This window comes from Apteryx mantelli, chromosome 5, assembly GCF_036417845.1.
Source record: "Apteryx mantelli isolate bAptMan1 chromosome 5, bAptMan1.hap1, whole genome shotgun sequence".
Lineage (NCBI taxonomy): Eukaryota > Metazoa > Chordata > Aves > Apterygiformes > Apterygidae > Apteryx > Apteryx mantelli.
The window spans coordinates 38758708-38782133 of NC_089982.1; the positions used below are offsets into that span (position 1 = coordinate 38758708).

At 43.8% G+C, this 23426-nt stretch overlaps 1 protein-coding gene across 1 annotated transcript in view; it reads right to left on the bottom strand.

Annotated features, from left to right (window-relative positions):
• DCHS2 (dachsous cadherin-related 2) overlaps positions 1-10794 on the bottom strand; it is a 113198-nt gene extending 102404 nt beyond the window's left edge. Inside the window, exon 1 of the mRNA XM_067297031.1 lies at positions 8950-10794. Coding sequence (XP_067153132.1) covers positions 8950-10794 — 1845 coding nt within the window. The remainder of the gene's footprint in view (positions 1-8949) is intronic.
• Positions 10795-23426: the final 12632 nt, after the last annotated feature.

The following is a 23426-nucleotide window of genomic DNA, read 5'->3' on the forward strand; positions in this document are numbered from 1 at the left end:
TGTGGAACTCCTCGCCACAGCACACTGTGGATGAAAGCACTTGGGAAATGCTGGGAGCTAAATAAGTTTCACAGAAGAAAATCCATTCAGGGTTACAAATGTGCAGAAACCATATTTTGCTGCTGATGTCCTTGAGCTGAAAGCAATTGGAGACTGAGAGTCTATTAGGGCATGGATCACGTTGGCCCTGTTCTTATACTCTTCCCCAGGCATACAGTTTTAGTACCTATGAGAGAGAGAGGACATGGGGCTATAGATGGACTATTGGTCTGACACAATACATACATAAGGTCTTATGTATAACAACTGCACAAAGTGAGCTTTGTAGTATTTCTTCCCAAGGCGCGCTCTGTTAGCCGATGTTTGTGCCTCTGGGTCGTTGACACCTGTAGCAGGATCTGTATAATCATTTTGAGAGCGAGCGCCACTCCTCCTTGCTAACAGCAGTGTTCATATTACTTATCTCTTTATGCTGAATGTAGGGTAGGGATTGCTCAGACAAACTATCACTAACACACTGCAGCACAAGTTTCTGCTGGCTATCTGAAAGCAAAATGAACATAAAACTTCTTAATTGTTTCTAAATCAAACTCATGAATTTTAAAAGAGAAATGCAGACTCTGTGAATCATTGATGGTTTTTCAGCATGCAATTAGAAGTTTGTTTTCAAGAATGAATCACACAGCAAAAGAAAATAAAAATAAAAACTCATTCTATGATGTGTCAATCCATTTGCGTAGTAAGCTTAGAACTTAAATTCCGACTCATATATTTCCCTGTGCTTTAAAACCTTCCAGGAATGACTAAGGCTTCACTCTCTGCTGACCTAGCAGCTTATGAAAATCTACATAGATGATAAACTGACATTAATATTTGATAAATGAACAGACAGGCCATACCCAGCCATTTACAGCTTATTAATAATTTGCTCGAGTGTGTTATAAAACAACTGCTGAAGTCAGCTCTTTGCATAAAGATGAACACTAGCAAAACCATTACATTTCTGAATTGGACTGCCTTCCATCTAAAAAAGTAATTCACGAATAATTAATCCAGAAGGTCAGCAACACTTGCTGGACACTTCAGTAAACATTTATTCATTATTCTGTATAAAACTCTGTAAAATTCTGTAGTTAAAGATACTCAAGGCTCTATCTTTGCCACTGGTGCTCCAAGTATTCTTTTAACTACTATTTTAACACAGAGATCTCCGCAATGCAAAGCACATGAGTAAGAAGATAATTTGATTACTTCGCTATCACTACCCCAAGTGCTAAGAACATGTCTAATTACTCTAACAACATCACCTTAACCATTGGTGTATCTTTTCTCAACACAGCTCCAGACTGAAGTGTGCAGACACTTTCAGAAGACTTGGGCACCCATAAGCCTCCAAACCTTCCCTCTTCCCAGCACTAACTTGCTGAGTCAATTAAAAGACTGCCATTAGAACTGGGGGGAAAAAGGTCATTTTCTGCAGCAATTTTGAGAATAAAAACTTAAAAAAAGAAAAACTTTCATGCAAATTTGGGTTCTCAAATAAAAGCTAATTGTTTCCTTGTCAATGTTTAATCAAACTTTTAGCTTTCTTTTGAAGTCATTTTTCATTTAAAAGGCCCTTACTGGCTATAACATTTCTTAATATAAGACAATGTCTGTATCTTCAAGTTTAAGTTCAATACCAATACAAGTTTTCAGCTAGTCATGTTTGTTCCTTTAGCAGCTGGTTCACTTTAAGTGAAGTCAGAAATAAGCATTAAGAGCCATCACATTCAATCTATTTCTTTTTCATATGTTCTCAAAGTGGGGGGATTAGTTATCAAACAGCTATAGATTTAGCACACTGTCATGGGGAGGGGATTACTTTCCCTTAGGAAATCTGTTCTTTTGCAGGTGTTGGACACTGAAAATTTAATGCTTGCCACATTTAAGAGTAACCACAAACTAAAAGCAGCAAAAGTCAAAGGCTTCCACTTCTCACATCCTTGAATTTTTTAGGATCAGAACTTCCTACTTCTACAAAACATGGTTTCTGTGCTTAAGACTGGCACTGAAAGGACTGCATCAAGAAACAGACCAATTCATTTTTATAAACTTTTCTATTACTAAAATGGAACTTTTTCCAATTATTAAAAAGATAGAAATATGCCATAATTAGAATTCTTAAACAAAAGATATGTAGGAATCCTATTCATTTAGAGCTAATCAAATAGTATCATTAAAACAATTTATCTTGTTTTCTGAATTTTTTCATTTCCTCCCTTTCACTATGCAGTCAGCTCAGCACAGGAAGCAGCAGGATGCTTCACAGACTCCAAGAGACATTTTTATCTCCAAGCACAGACCAACTGTATCTGTAAAGCCACATATCTGAAGGATTACAAAAGGTGCGTGCAGCCATGAAAAGTGATTTTATTGCCACAAAGCTATTATAGTCTATTGAGAATCTACTGAGTGACTTCTGGAATGCAAAAGGATATTTGTTGTGAATCGAAGGGAGGGGTGGGGGGGAAGAATTGCTACAAAATCATACATCTTCTAACAGATAAACGATGATGGGCTAGCTGGTTTCAGACTCAGTAAAATACTAATACAGATTGGATGAAACAAATAGTGTTGCATTATAATTATAGGTTAAATAATAAATTTTTGCTGTAACTGTACTTCAGCCTGGGTTTTGGTCTTCCTGTTTTTAATTGTATTAGTTTCAAAATAAAATACCACTCTAAGCCAACAAACAAAAATCTTAACTCTTCTGCAGCTTACTTTTTGAAGGTGGATGCAATGAAGACTAAGCTTGGAAAGCTCAAGAAACTAACAGAGGAATGCATGGCCTAATTGCTTTTATCTTCTTTTTGTCTTACCTCTAATTAGGATGAGTCTGTTTTATAGCTCCTTATAACCAACATGAAACAGTTTGCTGGCTTCATGTCTGTTCTTAGTAACAGCAATGTGGACAAAATGACCCAGAATGAAAAGGATCAAAGAATGAACTGTCCTTTCAGCTCCTTCTTCCAACATTTCAGAGAAAGAAAGGGAAGAAAAATGCAGTCTGCAGCCAATGCTGCTACCTGATCAGTGGCTCAATGGACAATTAGCCTCCACGTCTCCTTCACTTACACCAGACATCAAAAATCCTTTTCGTCCTCTTATTTTTCTTTCATTTTTTGCAGAAGGCAGAGAAAAGTTAAAGATGCATGTTAAAATGTCTTTTGAGAACTCTCTCCTTATGCTAATGTCTCTTGGAAATATGTATGTTTCAAGTAAGAATAAACAACTTTTCCCAAATATACTAAACACTTTAAAAATTCTCAAAAAAACAACCATCCTTCTTACATATATTATTGCCTTCAAATATATTTTCTAAAAATCCACAGGCCTTTCCCTAATCAGGAAATAATTTCTGGTATACCTAGGTTAGGTTTTTCAGCTTTACACAAAATCTTTCCTTGATGCCATTGCATTTACAAACCTCCCCCTCCCCCCCACACCTCAACCTGCTATTTTTAAATAAAAATAACTGAAGAGCTCTAACCAGTGAGTTAAAACAGTTGCCTTAATGGACCAGAAAAGTGCAAGTTTTCATAACAGCAGAATGCATACAGGTCTTTATCATCTGACAGACAACATATGCTTTATTTCTTCTTCTGGTCCATCAGAGATGACTTTAAAGGTAATAGATACATTTTTTAATAAACCATAAAAGAAAATAAATTTAGAACATAGCTACTGATAGGACTCTCAAGAATTCATGACAACTTATGTTTTTTTTCAAGATGCAATTACAAATACCTAATTTGTTATACCTACCATAAGAATGCATGTTCAGTATAAAGTGAACGACATTCATGTCATAGAATAAGAGTACCTTACAACCTATAGTATACCCATGCAGTGGAAGCAAGTTCAAGCTACAAGTCCCAAATTATACAGAATGTACTATATTGTATAATGGAGATGTTTATTTTGTGTTAATTTCAACATATGAGTTCAGTTGAAAGCTGCCACTGTCGCCAAACTCCTTTCTGGCTCTAAGCGTTGCATAGCCAGATAAGGGAGAAATATTCAAGCACGCAGGAGTCCCTGGAGGATACCAAGCAGAACTGGGGCTCCAGGCATTTCCACCCCAACAATGTAAAAGACAACACAAGGGAAAGAGATGCCAACTCGACATGCTTAATTATTTCCCTTTAGATCAAATTTTAGCCTGTGGTATAACAGAGAGAGAAATATAATATATTGTCTCTTCAACAAGACGACTGAAAATCTTGACAAAACTGGCAGCTCAGTACTGTAATTCTGAGATATATTGTACTAATACTAAAGAGAACCATTACAGTAAGTATTGAAAAGTCCTATAATCACTCAAAAAAACTTGAAAATAAAATTAAGAATCAGAATTAGTCTATGATAGCAAGGCAGGTCTAAGGCAAAGGTTTATTCATTAATTCATTAAATTATATTAGGAGAATGGCTCAGAAGAGAGACACTTCGTCACACTCATCACTCTTAGGCCACAGAGGTGCAATCATCACAGAGGCATAAATCATCTACATTAAATCCACCTGAAATTGCCAAATTGACACCAAAGAGTAAAGAAATAGGACACAATCATCACCATCATTCAGAAGTCTACAGGCATTTACAATCATGTTGGTCCTTGAGAATGGGATGAAAAGTATAGTAGGAAAAACAAGATGCAGCCAGAGGTTCTCTGGCTCTTTCCTCCAGCCTATCTCATTTCTAGGCCATACTGGAGAGCCTCAGGAAACAGATTCATCTTATGCAGAAAGATCCCTTCTCCCAGCCTGTCCTGTCTTCCATTTTACTTACGAAATAGTCCCAAGGGCTACAAGTTTTGAACTGCTACCACCTTGAACAGAAACCATAAAATACACCCCTCATACACGACTGTAGCCATTATCCTTTGCGATCTACCATAGCAATGACTGCACCGCACAAACTCAGTCTCACTCTCATGCGCAAGACTTGTGCCACTTGTGAGCCTTTGTCACGATCTGTGGAAGAATTTACAGGGCCATTTACTATTTCTTAAAGGATAAGAAACATCATCCATAAGGTGAATGACAACTCAAAAACAACATACAGTACTTCTGCATGAAGAAATGAGGATTTTGATGCATTTGCACTAATGAGAGTTAGAAAAACATCTGCTTATGGTATCACAAGGAGAATGTTTCTGCTAGTTTCAATTTGCTTTTAAGAGAATGTTTTTGCCATTGTTAATTGTCTTGGTCTACAAGTTTATCTTCAGCTGTCCTGATTTTTAACATCTTTAAAGATCTACTTATGTGTTTCACTGTATACTTTTGGCCTGCTTTCCAGTGTCTGATAACCCATTACTTCTCCACTGCTGATGCAAATAAATTCCGCTTACTTTCAGGATACAGATTCTCTCTTATTGGCCAATCTATACTGTAAGGAACAGTCTTTTATCAACACAGAAAAGCCTGCAAATATGCTTGGAATAAAGCAGCGTTTCCAGAAGCTGCTGGAAACTCTGTATCTCCTAAGTGTGCAGTTAATTATTCTAACCAGTGAATTCCTATAGAGTAGGAGAAATTGGTAAAAGACAGACTTATATGCAAGTTGATCCACTTCATATAGCTATTCCATGAGATATTATGCCAAAGGGGGAGGGGAGGTGAAGAAAACCTAAATAATAATCACAGTAGAAGTAAAAGATTTCCCAGAAGGAAAAAAAAAAAAAATCTATTAACAACACACAGTCAAGAACGCAAGGGAATACATTTGCCGGTATTTACTAGCTGGACAGAGCTACAGCAAAGTGCTAAGGCAGAAAGCTCTAGACACATGATATATAATATAATCGTTTGTTACCAGTCACCAAGCACAGGTTACTAATTAACAGACTTCTACACACACTACTGCAGAAGCCTCTGCGATTGCAGAGTGAAAAGATCGGAAAATTTAACAGGTTTCTAGCTTCAATATTTGTGATACGAAAGTAAAACGGAGCACAAATGCCAGTCTCTGTGCAGTAGAACAACTGCAGTCCTCTTCTGCTGCCCCCAGGTTTGGGGAGCAGAGAAAGCTAAGAGAAATGAGCAGCTTGCTTCAGTGCCTCAGTTCATTTTCAGTTCTCCAGGAGCAGCAGTAACAGAGTCTGGAGCTGTCTCTATTTCATGCTAGCTCTTAAGTTCAAGAGCCAAGTGAAAGGCAGGACTTGTACCACAGACCATGAAAAATGGCTTGACCAAAGGAAGAGCTTCCTCCTCTACAACTCCAAGATCCACGAAAATAAAGCAGCCCTTTTCCTGTTCATGATAGCTGAGCAGAAGAAAAACGGAGGAACAGACTGAAAGTGCGTAACTCTAAAAGAGAGGTATGTTTAAAGCTTCAAAACCTATTAAGCCTAGTACACAGTGAAACACAAACATCACTGATAATTGAGGATTAACTTGCAAGTAGAAACACCAGCTTTCTTCCCTGGTAGCGCATGTGATGCTCATCTGTTATTCCTCCTACACACATCTCTCATGCCTCATTCTCATTCACATTTGGCTTTAACCTCCCAGGTTTGATCATTCAGCCACTAGGATCTAACTTTTTTTATTTATTTTTTTTTAACTCTCTAAACAGGATTACGGTAGCATGGTGATAGCTCCAAAATTTAATACACCATGTATGATGCCCACAGTATGAGACACCTTTGACCTGCTGGAAAATCTGCACTCTCAATTAGTATATCAAAACCTATAATAAAAAAACAGAACAGAAAAAAAAAAAGAATTGTTACAGAAAAGCTTCACAAATCCTTGAAGATTCTTGTATATGATTAAATCAAATGTAAAAATCACTATTCATTGACTCCAATAGTGGTCTAAAGCTGTCACATTTTCTTCCAAATATTTTTTCAAGTCCTGTTTCAGCACCACGGACTGCTAGCCACACAGTCAAACTCACTGATACTACTTCAGCCATAAGGTGACTGAAGGTACCGTAAAGCATCTCACTTTTGGCTGGGAGAAGATAAACTTTTTAAAATTATGTTATCAGCTTTCTCCTCGGCTTTCCTAGGGCCAACACAGTAGGGTACCCATGTTTTACTCTGTATAAAAGACAGGGGGAGGAAAAACAAAGGAATGTGATTGGATTCTCATTTTCATTCAAGTTTGGGATATGAAATAAAAAGCTCTATGAGCTTAACTTTCCTAAAAATCAACCCATGAAAATTTTATCAGAGCTGTGCAAATAGTAGATTTTTTTAGATCAGATTACAATTAAAAAAAAAAAACACAGAAAGGAAAATGCTCTCTGTTGAAATACAATGTTTCTGTTAGACCCAAAACATCAATGACACTCTTGATATTTAACTTTTTTTAAAGTAGGCCACCCTGAGACAAAGATAGAATGATTTTTCTTCACAAATACAAAAATGAAATATTTCAGCTCTCTCTAGTTCTCCTCTCCTCTTTTTAAGCAAAGTTTTTCACCAAATGCTTATATAGTTCTGCACAAACTCTGAAACATTTGTACCCTCACCTGGGATTAGCTGCTGTGAATCTTCTACTGCTGGAAAAGACTTTGCTTTGTTCTAATGTATAAATTCTGAAATCTCCTTCCAAGCTAAAAGCAAAGGGATATCTTGCAAATATTGACCTTGCAAAGACCCCATTCAACTCCACTGGCAAAGAATGAATTATTTTCAGATGGACAAAGTTTCCTGTATTAGCATTAATCATTTTCTGTAAAGGCAGAATGAATTGATTCTCATTAGCCGAGAGCGCTCTGTGAAAATATTACAAAGCCACAGAAATGCTTCTTAATTGCAGGTCCCCCAGTGTTATGTTGTCTGGCTTTCTCTCTGCTGTAAAGTTTTAGTATGCATCATACTTACTCTCAAAGACAGGTCAAACTGATTTTACCTTGAGGACTAACCCAAGCTCTCAAAAGTATCTGGCAGTTTAACTCCCTATGAGATTTAATGAGAGCTGACACCTAAGTATCTCTGATGCTCTGGGCTTCTGTACTCATTATCTACATCCACACTAAAAGAGTTTTATGGGATAAGAAATATATAAAGAAATATTTTTAAAGACACTTCAAGATTACAGTAGTATGCATACCCTATCTAACTGAGCTCCCCTGAGCCAGCTCTAGCATTCAATCAGAGTGCTAAATAGGAGTGGCAGTATCATTAAATTATGCATTTAAGGGCAGCAGACCAAAACCCAGGGTACACCCCACCAGAGAGCTGAAATGAAAGACATGTTCAGTATCACATTAGCGACACAATGAATGCCCTTTCTAATCAAAGCACTCACCTTTACGCAACAAAACGCATTATCATTCACTGCGGTGGCTAAACTATTTTACGTTGCAGAAAACCTAAGGGATATTTTGGGGGAAAATATAAAGCCCTAAGAAAAAAAAATATATACACACTCCATAATTGCTACATAAAAAAGAAAAAATACTTTCTCACTTCAGAATATTTTCTAATGCATGTTTCCTTTAGTATATCTTTTATTATATCTGTGATTCTTAAGCTATAGCTAGGGTTTATTTATTGGGGAAAAAAATAAAAAAAAAACAGCTCTACAGGGCCACACACTACAAGAAAATCTTTGCAGCACTCTGGAACAGAAACACGCTGCTGACTGGAAAACGGGTAGGATTGCAGCCCCGACCGCGACGGGAAGCACCGGGGCAGCAGGCTCACCCGGAGCCTCCCTGCCCGCCCGGGCCGCACCGAGGGTCAAACCCACGCCCAGACCGCCGCGGGCGCGGGAGGCGCCGAGCGGCCGGGCGCGCGATCCCGCCGAGGTGGCACCCGGCCGGCGCGGAAGCGCAGGCGGCCGCGGGCCAGGCGGGCAGCGCCGCTCTTCCAGCTCCCATAGGAGAGCCGCCCCGGGGCGGGGGCGCCACCTTCCGGGCGGGCGGCGGCTCCGCGGCGGCGCTCACCTGCAGGAAGCAGCGGCCCGGCGGCGCGTGCTCGGGCAGGCGGCCCGCGTAGACCTGCCGCTCGAAGACGGGCTCGTTGTCGTTGGCGTCCTCCACGCGGACGCTGAGGCGGCAGGAGGCGGCGCGCGGCGGGCGGCCGCCGTCGCGCGCCACCACGCGCAGCTCCAGCGCCGCCTGCCGCTCGCGGTCGAGGCGGCCGCGGGTGCTGACGGCGCCGCTCCGCGCGTCGATGCGCAGCAGCGCCAGGGCGGCGGGGTCGCCCTCCAGCGCGTAGCGCACCTCGGCGTTGGCGGAGCCCGGCTCGTCGGCGTCGACGGCGCTAAGGCGGAGCACGGCGGTGCCGGGCGAGGCGGCCTCGGACACGGCGGCGCGGTAGTGCGGCTGCGGGAAGGCGGGCGCCTCGTCGTTGAGGTCGGCGACGCGGAGCAGCAGCGGCTCCTCGGCCGAGAGCGGCGGCGCGCCGCCGTCCGTGGCCAGCAGGCGCAGCGCGTAGAGGTCGCGGCTCTCGCGGTCCAGCGGCCCCGCCACGCAGAGGAAGAAGACGCCGGCGCCGGCCGGCCGCAGCGCGAAGGCGCCCTCGCCGCCGCGCAGCGCCAGCGCGATGCCGCCGCCCGCCTCGCCGCCCTCGTCGGCGTCCGAGACGGAGACGCGGGCCACGTAGTCGCCGGGCCGCGCGCCCTCCGAGACCCGCGGGCCGCCGCTCTCGGTGAGGTAGAGCAGGCGGATGACAGGGCGGTTGTCGTTCACGTCCAGCACGACCACGGAGACGAGGGCGCTGGAGACCTCGGGCTGGGCGCCGCCGTCCCGCGCCTCCACGACTAGGCGGTGGAGGGCCCGCGCCTCGCGGTCCAGCGGGCGGCGGAGCCGCAGCACGCCGCTGCGCTCCTCCACCGCGAAGTAGCCGTCGGCGTCGCTCTGGCGGCGGTTGATGGCATAGCGCACCTCGCCGTTGGCGCCCAGGTCGGGGTCGGTGGCCAGCAGGCGGCACACGGCGGTGCCCGGCGGCGCGTCTTCCCGCAGCCGCGCCCGGTACTCGGCCTGGCCGAAGGCGGGCGCGTTGTCGTTCTCGTCCAGCACCCGCACCGCCACCCGCAGGCGGCCGCGGCGCCGCGGGCTGCCGCCGTCCCACGCCTCCACCACCAGCCCGTGCGCGTCCGCCCGCTCCCGGTCGAGGCGCCGCAGCAGCACCAGGTCCAGCGGCTCCGGCGAGGCGCCCGGCGCCGCCTGCCCGTAACGCAGCTGGAAGAGCGGCGGCTCCTCCGCGGCGCCGCCCTCCGCCAGCAGCGTGTAGCCCTGGGTGCCGAAGCGGCCGGCATCGGGGTCGCGGGCGCCCGGGAGGCGGAAGGCGGTGCCGGGCGGGGTGAGCTCGGAGATGTTGAGCTGCAGCCAGTCCCGCGGGAAGCGCGGCGGGTGGTCGTTCACGTCGGTGACCGCGATCTCCACCTGCACCATCTCGCCGCGCAGCGTGGCCGCCACGAAGCTGTAGCGCGCCCGGCGCTCCCGGTCCAGGCGCCGCGCCGTGCGGATGATGCCCGTGTCCGTCTGCACGTGGAAGTCCGCCAGCACCGCCGACTCGCCGCTCCCCTCCGACAGCAGGAAGCCGCCCGGCTGCGCCGCGCCCGGCGGCAGCCCCGCGCGGATGTCCCCCACCGGCGTCCCCGCCGGTAGCCCCTCGTCGACCGCCAGGCTGAGGTTGTACACCGCCGCCCCGCCGCCCGGCGCCGCGCACAGCCACAGCGGCACCAGCAGCGCCAGCGCCCTCCCCGACGGGGCGGCCGGCGCGGAGCCGCCGCGGCACCTGCTGCTGCCGCCGCCGCCGCCGCCGCCCGGGAGCCGCCGCGCCATGCTCCGCCGCCGCCGCCTGCCGCCGCTAAGCCGGCATCGCGGGGCAGCAGCCCTCGCCCCGCCGCCGCGGAGGAAGCGCCGCCAGCCGCGCCGGAGCCGGGAAGGACAAGTGTGCGCGAGGGGCGGGGTGGGCAGCTCCCCGCCGCCGCCGCCGCCGCCCGCGCAGCCCCCGCCCCGCCGCCCTGCCCCCGGCGCGCCGCATCACGCCTGGTGAGGGTCGTGCTGCGCCGCTCTGCAGCCCCCCTGAGCTCGGGGCGGGCTCTTGCAAAAATCGGTTTCTAGGGAGAGGCTGACCGGGCTGCTTAGCAAGGATAGCGGTGACCAGAGCACGGGCTACCTCTAAAGGCAGATGCCTGCCTCAGCACGGAGGAGAACAGAAAGCAGGTAGAAGCCTGCAAGGATAAACGGGTTTATTACATTCAGCAAGGATTTCTTTCTCCTTAATATTCTGGTCCTCATTTTTCCGTGAAAAGGCTTGCTCTTTATCCTAGCATTATTAGATCAGTAAATAGTGCAAAGCATGGCAGGGAAGTATTTACCAGAAATAAGCTTTCAGTAGGAACTTCCATCAGCTTCAGTGGGACCAAATTTCCTTCCTTTTTCCACTCTTCTTGACTCCCGTATCTCACTGGGCATTGTAAGGATGAATTAGAGTTTCTTCAGTGACACTGAGAATATACAGCACCGTATAAATGCTAAGTACCAGACATCCGTCTTTTCATGAAAGCTGAGCACAATGCTTCAACGGTTACAGGTCTCATGCTCTTCCCACTGGTCCTTTACCACATTTAATTTCACTATTTCTGGGAACAGTCTGGTGGTCAGAGAAAAGCAAATTCATCCTATCACAGACAAGTGAAATCAAGGCAAAGAAAAGAAAGTGGCAGGAGGAGTTATTATAGCTAGGTCCTCTTCTATGTAGAGGCACTTGGGAGGACAGCTGTTCTGCTGCTTGCCACTTTTCCAAGTCTAGGAGGAACTACACAAGTACTACTCCTAGAGCCCCTAGAGTACCCCAAGGAAGAGGGGCAAAGCTGCTGTAACAGCCTTCAAATATCCACTTAGGGGAGCAGAAGAGGAAGAGGAGCATTTTTTCCAACATTGTTACAACCTCACAATTCAATGTATCCAGGTAAGAGATAATTCGTTTCTAAAATAAGTGTAGAAGTCTGTGTGGGGGGGAGAGGAGACACGAGATCCTATCCTTTGTATCTGACTTGCCTCCTTACATAGATAGTGCTAAGCGAAAGCCAGATTTTGTCAGATCTTCTTAGACACAGTAAAACATTCTGAGAAAGTCTCTGTATATTTATACATTGTGATAATTACAAGCATAGAAGCAAGAAGGAAACGCCGAGGCCTTTGCCAGTTCCATTCATATTCATTGAGAAACACACGGATCCTCCCCAAGTCACAGATGTTCAATATGAAAATGCCTGAATTCCACTGAATCACAGCAAGTTTGGAAAAACAGCCATATCCCATGCAGTCACTAAGAAAACATGTGAATCATGTTCAATCAGACACATTTACTGAGGAACAAACAAAACCTGCTGTTGCCAAGCTCAGGCAGTGCCTAAAGAATGCAGTTCTGTATTCAGATACCAGCAGAGAAAAATAAGATGGACTTGTTTGTCTGTGGTTCTGGCAGTATTAATACATAACAAAGAGTCCTTGTATTTTGCGAGGCCTAGGCACTTTATCAGTTTTATATCAATAAAGTCATATAAAAAGACTGCCTGACTACAGCACATTTCCAGAAATACTGCATTTTCAGACACTAGAGATGTTCTGTCTACTTAGGGCATCAGCCTTATCTTGTAAGTGTTCCTCCAGCTTGTCTTTCTGCCTTTTCTGAGCTTTTTCCTCTTTTCTCCATTCCCTTCCTTAAGCTTTTTCACTCCCTCTCTTTTGCCGTGTTCATGAACTCATCCCTTTTCTTCTGCAAATCACAAACAGAACTTTCTAAATCTTAAGGAGATGCTTGCAGTCTCCTGGATATATTTAGCTACTCCTGCTGTTCCCTGTCAGTGACATATTGACATACATGAAAAATAGACACATCACATGAGAGCTAGAGAAAAGCTGCCACAGGGCAGTTATTCTAAAGGAAGTAAGGGTGCAAAGTTTTAGTGCACTAGCTAACTCCGACATCCTAAACAGGTCACTCTTGCAGTAAAGACATTTGACAGCTACTTACACCTACAAAGACTTATAGTATCCAAAGGTGACAGAAGAGCATACTGTGTATTTGCATCTTCACTGACTTTAGCACATTTAGACATACCTTTGTTTGATGGCAAGGGATGTTGGTTACAGTGTGCTAACCAACACCCCAGTTTAAAAGAGACCTTCTATTTGTGAGCCAGCACCCTCAGTCAGAAGTAATGGCTACTTCTCTAGCTGCCCTCTCAGCGCTTTCCTGGAGGTGGCCTCCCCTGACTCCGCAGGCAGACAAACAACATGTGAAGTGACTTTCAAACCACTGATGTTCCCAGCCCTGCCTCTTCAGGCAACCCTAAATTGGCATTGCTCTACTTTACTATGCTAGACACCAAACTTTGGTGATCCAGGTGCAACTTCACATGCCAGTTCAGCTGTTCTTGTGGCAGGGATCCAACCTCCAGGAAAGGAGCACGGAAGGAAACTGGGAGGTGATAACTGTATCAGCTGCTCAAATTTAATCAGCCTGTATTTGTAAAACAATGTTTGCTATAGTCTAATCCTCCCTGGAATATTTGTAAATTCTTCCTCCTTCAAGGAGAATTAAACTATAACAAACTAAAGCTGTGGCGAGATGTTAGAGCACAGAGGATCACTGAAACAGAGATAATGTTATTGTAACCATGAAGGCCTGTCATTGTTAGAATTACTTCTACCTACAAACCTCTTGCCTACACAACAGCTGTGGCAGCTTAAGATGTGACCCTCCCACGCTCAGATATACATAGCTGAGGTGGTAAAGCAGCATGACTACTTCCTTTTCCACAGCAAAGTCAGCTCGTTTGCTTAGTGCATACTGTCTTCAGCAACAGCAGTTTAAGCCAAACCAGCTGACTTGGTATTGACACAGGGTGGGAGCGCTACAAAAATCCATTCCAGCACTCATCGGATGGGAGGTAGCAGCCAGCTGAGAGCAGGGAATGGTTGAACTGCTCCAGACAGAACTAAAGAAAAGAAAAAGAATCTTTCCATGAGGTTATTTCCCGTGCTGTTTGAAGACAGTATGCTCTCAGCTAGATGTTAGTGCCTTTCAGACAGCAGGCACACTTCCATTTCTGCCTACCAGGTGGTGTTCCTTGCTCCTCTTTGGGTTTAGTTGTAAGGACAAAGATTAGATTAAGAAATACTTAAACAATGCTTTCTGTTAAATGATTTCCGTTAACCCCAGTGACTTTTTCCTATGGTGGATTATGGAGATCCCAAATAAATCACCCTGCTGGCAAAACTGTGGGGTGAGGAAGCCCTAATATCTTCAACTATTGCAGCTGGATGTAAGAAAGGATGTCTGTCTACAGCCTTACTGGCTGGGGTCAGCATGGATATTCAACCTGGAATATGCTATGTATGGAGAAAGTGTTAACTTTGCAGATTATCAGGTGTTTCATTATTTATAGATCCCCAGGTACATGTATATTGATTTCAGCAACACCTCTTTGAAGGAGTGTCAGCTGCACAAGATTTGCTGGTGACCAAATGAAGGCTGGTCACAGTTAGTATAATAGAAATCTATGTGTAGGACTGGTTTTCTTATAAATGCAGCAAAAGGTAGTTAGAGTGATTTTTTTTTTTTTTAAACTGATAGCTATCCCTTCACTCTCATTCACAAACTGATTTGCAAAACTCATTTTGCTGTGGAATAGATGCTTAGCCTTCACTGATCAAGAATTGCTTTGTTGCCAGAATCTGACTGAAAGTAATGTACCTGATTTTATCTTCAAAGGTAGGAAAGATTTTCATGTTTTGAGAGCTATGAGGCTACAGGTAGGAAAAATACAAGGTTTTTTTTGTTTGTGTTTTAGTTCCAAATGTACTGTGATGCCTTCACTCTGTCTGGGGAGTGGGTATTGCTGCCACCTTCTGTGTGCAATTATTTCAGAATTTGTCCTTCAGATATAACCATCACAGTAAGATTACTCAGATCAATATTTTCACAACAATAGTTTTACTTCCAATTCACTTATCTCACTTGTCTCTCTCAGACAGGCCAAATCCTCTGTCCTGATGCTGTGTTTTCGTCTTACAGATCTTTTAGTCTCTTTGCTGTTGATCCCATTCCATCTCTACTTCACACTTGGACAATTGCAAAATGAAGCATCACATTGCTTGTCAAGTGTGTTGTTCCTAGCTGCCTGGCACACAGTGGTTGGGTTCACCAAACAGCCTCCTCCTGACTAACTAGAGGAAAAGTAGCAGTGTCATGGGTGTTCTTTGTCCCATGATCACACAGAACTCACAGTTCAAATATATTTACAGAATCAGAGCTCAAGCGTATTTGAATCTGCCTGAAAACTTTGAATGCGTTTGTCTTTCACACAGTATTATTCCCACCATCCCCCTGCAGGATGAAGACATTTTTTCTCTATAGATAAGACATGATTCTTTTTTATGGAAGAAGCTTATAAAATATGAAAATAAGTTAACAGAATTAAACAAAATTGTGCTAGATACATGTTCACTCATATTTTAACACTCCATTGAGTATTTTTAAATATATTGATAGAATAAGACAATCTGTGGCTCAGCTTATAAATAGGATTTATGCAAAAGTAAAGCCCCTATTTTAAATTGCTTTTCACTTCCCTGTGTGATTTGCAATGTATATCACAATTAATATATTAGAAAATTATGTTTAAATCAGAGGGAAGGCTTGTTTCTTTTGCTGTCTGTTATTCTAAAATTGATGCAGATTTGAAGCAATCCCTTTAAGATGGAGAGGAGTTCACTCTTGTGGGCTAGGCAATAAACACACACACTCTTTCAACCACATGGATTGCTTTTCACCAAGTCTTTTGCCACCTGCCTGCAACTGCTGAATCTGAAGTATAGTGGTCTCCATAAAACCTGGAGGTGAACTCCAGAAAGCCTGATAATACTATAATGTCCTTTAACTACTGTATTGAAATTCCACCTAAGATTATGCATGTTGTTTTGACTCATCTTTTTTTCACATAATAGATGACAACCTGCAGTCAGATCCATTAGAACAGGCCACTGTGTCTATGCAGGGTTCAACAGTCACATTCTGTGTGCACATGGGAGAGGAACAAAAGCAGAGAAAAGACATGGACATGAGAAACGAACAGGACTAAATCCTGTTGTAATCTGAACTGAAGATGAACACCAAAAGCATGGAATGACCAAATGTGGTTCCAGGAGCTCTATATCCACAGGTAATCTTCATCCTGATGCAGCCTCTCAACTCAGGGATGAGAGTGCAACACCAGAGAAGTCATTCCATATCTACAGGATATGATATCCCAACATTTCATACGCTTCTAAAATATAAATTTATATAAGCTTTGAAAAGCAAGATTTGGCTGAAAACAAGCAAAATGAAACCATTAAAACCATATTTGAAGACATAAGTCATCAAATATTGGATTGCTCTAAACTATCTCTTCCCAAATTTCTCATCAGAGACTTCATTTAGCCAGCATTAACTTTGCTTAACTTTTTACACAGCTTCACTACTGGTGCCAGCAAGTCAAAATACAGTAGTTGGAAGTTAGAAGTCAGAGTTCAAACTGCAAACAAGATGCAAATAGTAGGAATGATTGCAACAGAATACCATGGGATATGATGCATTTGCTGTCACTTGGAGTCTTTAAATCAAGATGTCTAACAGATATGTTCTATTTCAACCACCAATTACAGGGCTTTAGGCAGGAATTACCAAGTAAAATGAAGTCAGACTAAATGATTAGAATGTTCATTTCTGGCTTTCAAATCTATGAAAATCCAGTTTCCCAGGGCAGCTGCCCTCGCCACAGAACAGCCCACACAGCATGCTTGAGATCTGGAAACCTGCTGCTATCACTTCATCAGTTTAAGTCCCTGCTGAGGACTCAAGCTTGTGGCACTGAAAGGAGAGAGGGTCGACACACAAAGCTGTATCTTAATATGCTAAGCCAGTATGCCAGCTGATTCCCTTGCTGTTTTGAGCTAAATAGTTATTTAAAATAGCTATGAATCAGAAAAGGACTTTGCTTTTAAAACTAAAACATACTGTAATCCATGTGTGAATTAAGGCTCTTGGCTATTTTCACACACACAAAAAAAACCTAAAAGCAACTAATTCATCAGGAGTTTTTGAGCCTTTGCACTCCTTTTCCAGATGATACTTTCATAAGGAGTTTGAATGCCTGGGTCTTGGCTGCTGCGCTCCAAATGACACTATCACAATTATGATTCTAAAAGGTTTGCCTGTTTTCTTGAATAGCTTATTAAAAAAACCAAAAAGCCATAAGTACACAAAACAAAGCAATCCTCCTTTTTCCAGTTTGTAAATGCTCTGACCTGCTGATTTTCAGGGCACACAGTATTATGCAGTACTATGCATTTCTTCGTGAAGGTGACAGCTGAAGGTGGGGCTGGATGGGGTGAAACCCTCCAGAGGCCAGAGGGGAGCGGATGTTTGCACTACATTTTGTAGCAGCTTTGTTTTTGTTGGCAGCTGGAAGTAAACTGCTGTTTAGCTAATTACACCTATTTCATTTCAATAACTGGTAGGGGAACACCTAACAGTTTTTTGATAGCCACCCATTTTTATTATGTGTGAGAACATATTTGTGCAAATCCTAATTAGTGGATCCTATTTGCTTGAAATTAAGCCAAATACAAGTGTTGGAGACATAAGTCAATAGCCCATTTTAATTTAGGACATATAAGCAGATACTCAACAGCCTGGCATTTGAATCAGCCTTATTTTCAGACATGTCAGAGTCTAAAAGCAGGTTTTCTGCCAGCTTCCTCCAGCCACTCCATGTCTATAGGGGGAATCTTATTTTTATGGTGCTTTCACTGAATTATCCAAGCTCCTCATTCTTTTTAGTGAAATTATCTTTACAGCATCTTTATGGGGTGAAGAAGGTTCATTATCACCATTCCATACAAGGAGGTAGAAGCACACAGACTTTAAATTACTTGTCCGTAGGGCATATCTGCAACAAGCAATGGACAAAGAGCCCTGAAGTACTGCTGACCCTGCTCTTCAGCTGGAGGTGTCACAGCTACACCCTGAGTGCCAAGCCTGACATAACAGACCTACGTGGCAGGTTACATCCCAGAAAAGCCCCAACTATCTCACCATCGTGGCTTCTAGATTCAACTAGTATTTTTGCAGAGTGCGAATGTATTGGTTTGAGGAGCTCCGTGCTACTTGCTAACTCAGTGTTGCTGACTCCCAGTCATACAGGGAGTCAGCAACAGACCCTGCATCTCCCAAGGTATTGCCTCGGAGCTTGTTTTTCCTTGCTTGCTTTTCTTAGCCTGTTCTAGCTGTACTCGATCACTGACCTTTTCTCCTGGTGAGCTTAAGAATAAAATCATGTAGGCTTTTACCAAAATTAGCTAGGTATATTCTGCTCTGGTTGCTGGAATTCTACCATCAGACACTTTAATAATCTGAAAGCTTGAGATACCAGAGTCACAGCAGTAGTTTTAAAGTTTCGAGCACAGGGATCCCAGTATTTCCCAAAGCAGATTGTTCCCCAACATACAACCATCAGTGAAATCTCTTCTTCTACCTCTTTTCATTGCTCCTAGTCATATTCCTGAATATTCACCTCCTTGACTTTATTACCTTTAATTGTTTATGGGCCATCATGTTTTTGTATACCATTCAGCAAGAGAAACGAAGAGCAGTGTTTGTATTTCACAACACATACAACCATAATGGATAGGAAGGAGAAACTTCCGTTAAGCAGGGCTTTAAGATAAACTTCGGTAATATATTTAGAGGAAAGAGGAAGACTGGTAAGCATCTGTAAAGGGAAAGCAGTACTTCTAAAACCAGGTGCATACATTACATGTACGAAGAATGCAACTACATCCATTCAGCAGTTTACTGAAACTAGAGTAAACTGCGTTTCCTGAAACTACAGTAAACTGCAGTTTACTGAAACATTCAAACAGCAGTTTAGTTCCAGCTGCCAACAAAAATAAGGGGCATAATCACCTAGAATGTGACTACAGTAATGAGAAAATACCATAGAAAGACTAAAATTATTCTAAGTTAAATTCATATGTCTAATTTTAGGCAAGAATTGTTTGTAGGCCTACCTCACTATTTCTGCCTCAATTACACTTGCCATTTGTTCATGCCTGACTTGACTGCATTGCTTTCAAATGCCAATGCCAAAAGCTTTAAGGCTGCTTTTTCAAAATAACACAAAACATATCACTTTGCTAAACTGTGCTGACCAGCGTTATCAGGAAAATGAAACAAGATTCTTAAAACCTGCTTGTCAAAGTAGGCGCCTCTTTCTTTGGGTCTACGCAGCTGGGGAGAGCTCCAACACCCAGGATCCCACTGACCTCAACCATATTCTAAAACTGGATTCCGGCATATTGGGGATTAGAAGAGTGCATCTATTTTAAAATACATTTTTTCCTAACAAGAGCTATTAGCCTTTCTTAGTACATTGACGAAAAGAACTAGTAACATGCTTTTCAGGCTTTGCCAATAATAAAGATATGATACTCCTGAAAGGAATTCTAAAATGGTAATATGTAGAAATACATCAGGCTCTGCTTGAAACAGAGCTCAGTAATACGGTGGCATAAATGCTTGAAAAGGGAGGAACATAGTTTCCAGCAGACATCCCAAAGTTGCTAAAGTCTGGAAGAAACGAACCAGTACTCAGAAGGGCACAAACATCCCAGCCAGTTCAAACACAGGCTGTTTCTGTGCAGCCAAGTACTTACTTGACTTGAAATTCAGAGTCTGAGGCCACCTTCAGCGCTTTACCACCTGCGGGCTGTGCTCAGGGTACCCCTTTCCCGTCACTGCAGCAAAACACCAGTTGCTTGGGGCACTCCCCCCGTTTCCAAGCGACCATTGCTCCAGCAGGGCCGGGGGCTGCTCTCCCCCGCAGGACCGGCCCAGCGCTGCTGCACCCCACCGGGGGTCCCCAACGTCCCACGGGAGCAGCCGCCGCGGGAACCAGGCACCAGGGCCCGACCCGGCACTGCCACCCGGCGGCCATGCGGCGCCAACCAGCCCGCTGCCACCTCCCTCCTCTCCCCGCTTCAGCAGGGCCGCGCCTCTCGCTCCCGGGCTCCCTCGCCGTAGCGGTGCTTGCAGCGCCCTGCCCCTGCCGCGGCCCTAGCCACAGCCAAATGCCCAGACGCTGTACCCCTAACGGCCCGGCCCCACCCCTAACGGCCCGGCCCTACCCGAGGGCGCCAGGTCTCCAGGGAGAACAGGCAGAGGTCTCAGGCGGGCGGGCGAAACCGGGTAGTTACGCAGAACAAAGTTATGCTGACCCCTCCGTGAAAGCTGGAGGTTTTTATCACCTCCGACTCTGTCTTCTGCTCACTGCTGCGCAGTGGTGAGGGAAGCCGTGGTGGCCATCAGGCAGGAGGAGTCGCTGGGGACTGCAGGTATTTTTCTGGGTCCGGGAGCGGTTTGCAACATCCTCGCTGATGCTAAAGAAAACAACACACGTGAAAGTGCTCCTGTGAGGCGCAATACGAGGTCTCTCTCAGGCTCAAATCTCAGTTTACACTCATAGAAAAAAACACGTTGCCAGCATGAGCTCATGACACGGTGATCTCTCTCCAAACACTCATTTTGGCTTATGCACTTGGAACAGTTTGATATTTTCTCTGTAGCTCAGTCGTGCGATATTTCACCTCACTTTTCATCAAGAACCAGGAGGGGTCCATATTGCCATGGAATGAAAAAAATAACAGCCGTTTTAATTTAACATGCATTTCTTTCATGAGAAGGCCCTTTTAAATGACAGACAATTTTTATTTTCATACACAATGAAATTCTTTGACTAACACATTCTCTGTAAGGGGAAGAGTTCAGGTCTGTTTTTTCTCTTTTTCTTTTCTCTCTCTGTCATAAAAGAACTGCTTTCAGTTGTTGACACAGACTGTCAGGATTTCATTGCACTAAACATTGTTGGCAGTGAGTGGGAAGGTAAAACAAATTAATCTACACAGAAACAACAGCTTAGACTTTAAGAAGTGGCCTTCATTTGAGCGTCCTAAACTCTTTACAGATGTGAATAAATAAAGCTTTGTAACAAGCTGTCAGATAGGTAAGCGGAGTGTGCACATTTCATATCCAAGCCCAGAAAGCACCTGACCTGTCCAAGGTCAGAGAGAATGTACCTGATCCAAAATCTACTGAAGTCAATAAAAGGATTTCCTGTGACTTCAAGGGATATTGAACTGAGACCTAAACTAGTGATAGAAATAGAAAATAATTCTTGACCCTCAAATCTCTCCTTTAACTGCTATTTTAGGCTACTTTCCTTCCTTCTGTTTTAGAGCAGACTTAAATCAGAACATCAGCCAAACTGTGAAAATTTATTATAAGACGTTATGATATAAGAGAATTTGCATTAAAGCTTTCCAGTAAAAATTCATATTGCAAGGACAAATAATAGTACTTTGTGGCCAAGATAATCTTTAAAGGAAATCAGAACGAGTGGAAATATCCCCATGGGCTTCTTTGAGCACTAAAGCGCTTACCTGAAATGCTTTATTTACTGCAACAATTTCATGCCATTATTACCTAGATTAATTGCCTGTCAAAGCTATAGCAGAGGTATCAATCAGAAGTTAGGACTCAATAGTGTACCTTGGAAATAAAAAAACCTGTACCACTCAGAACTGCACATTGCTAGGCTACTAAACAGATGCAACGGTCTCTTGCAATGAACAAAGGAATATTTTTATTCATTTAAAATACATCCCTTTACATACATAAATAACAGCTGTGTAGCCATAGTTGCAGGTTCCATTTGGATATATAGTCAGCTCTTGATTACCTGCAAGTAAATTATCCAGACTGGGGATTAGTCACACCACAGGTAGGGAAGACACCAGATTCCTCTGAAAAATGGGGCTTATCTACTTGCACACAATACCACCCAAACAGCTCTATTGCTTCCTGAGTTAGGCAGTGCAGATTTGTGGTCTTGGGTCAGCAAACACTGGGGATTTCTGCACTCCAGTCAACAGCATTACTGACGTTTTTCTCCTCTCAATTGTTCATAGTAGCTTCTCACACCCTAATTTACATAGGCTTTATATTAGCTATGGTTTTATTTTCTCTGGGTGATTACTTCTTACTCCCCTATACTGAATATTTCAATGGACTATAGTTACAGTAATGGAGGACTCCCCCAATTATCTGCTATCTAGCAATAGTCTTGCAACAAAAAATAGTACAACATTGATTCACCCTCTTTCTCTCCTTGCCTAAGCTCCAAACCAGTTATTATTCACTCCCCTCACTTCTGCAAAAGTGAAGGAAAATTGATAGCTTCTTGGGAACCCCATGAATCGGGACATTCTGACCAAGAAAAGAAAGTGAGTTAGTTTCCAAATCAAGGATCTTGTACAGAAAATAGCTCTCCAGCAACACTTTTTTTCTCTCACATTAGCAGCCTTCCAGGCTAGGGGCCAGCACTAACTGTTGGCTGGGCCAGGAAAGGACAACTTCACTTAGATTGCTAAAACTTTGCAGGCCAAAACTAGCATGTCCAAATCAAGACAAAAGGTAGCCAAAGCAGACTGTAGCACAGAGGTACAGCATGTTCACAGAGGGATAAACCAGTCCTGAATCTGCACAGGGATCAGTTTCTGATCAGATGGAAGATGCAGCTTCACAAAAAGCGTGTTGAACAAACCTAATGTTGGGGAGATGAAGGCCTGGATGAAGTAACAAGATTCACCTCCGGAAGAATTCATCAGAATCTCCTGGCCATGCAACAAACAGAACCAGAGAAAAAAGCTCATCCTGGCTACTAATGCTGTCCTGAGCATCTAGAAGTGCAGCCACAACAGGACTGGAAATACAACCAGGCCTCTGAATTGCAGACTTGAAACAACCTAAAATAGACATGCTCATCCACAAAGGGCAAGATATTATCTTTACTTTCTCCTTGGGTTACAACACCCATCCAGACAAAATCACCTCAGCCCCATTCAGATCCAGTTTCAGACATCTTCCCATCTGTGCACCTTTTTCAACTAACCTCTGTGCAATGCTGTTGTTGCTGGATGAAATATGAAATAGTGATACAAGGTAAAGTATGTACTGATAATTTAGTAAAGATTCTCTGATCTATGTCCCTTTCCAAGAACCCCGATATAGTAAGCAACAGATAAAGATTGCTCCCCCCAAGGTAGAGAAGAACAATCCTTATTTTCTCTACAGGAATTGTTTTAGTTCATTCGTAAATTATCATAACATACAAAAACATATGTGAAAAATAGTGAGTGAAATGCTGGCCTGACTGAAGTCAATGGCAAATCTCCCATTTACTCTAATGGGACAGGATTTCATCCAGTAAGTTCCAAAATAAACCTTTTTCACCTACATTTCCTTGGATATGCATAGCACATATTAAGCAGATGCTCTGCATTTGCTTAAAGAAAGTTGTTCC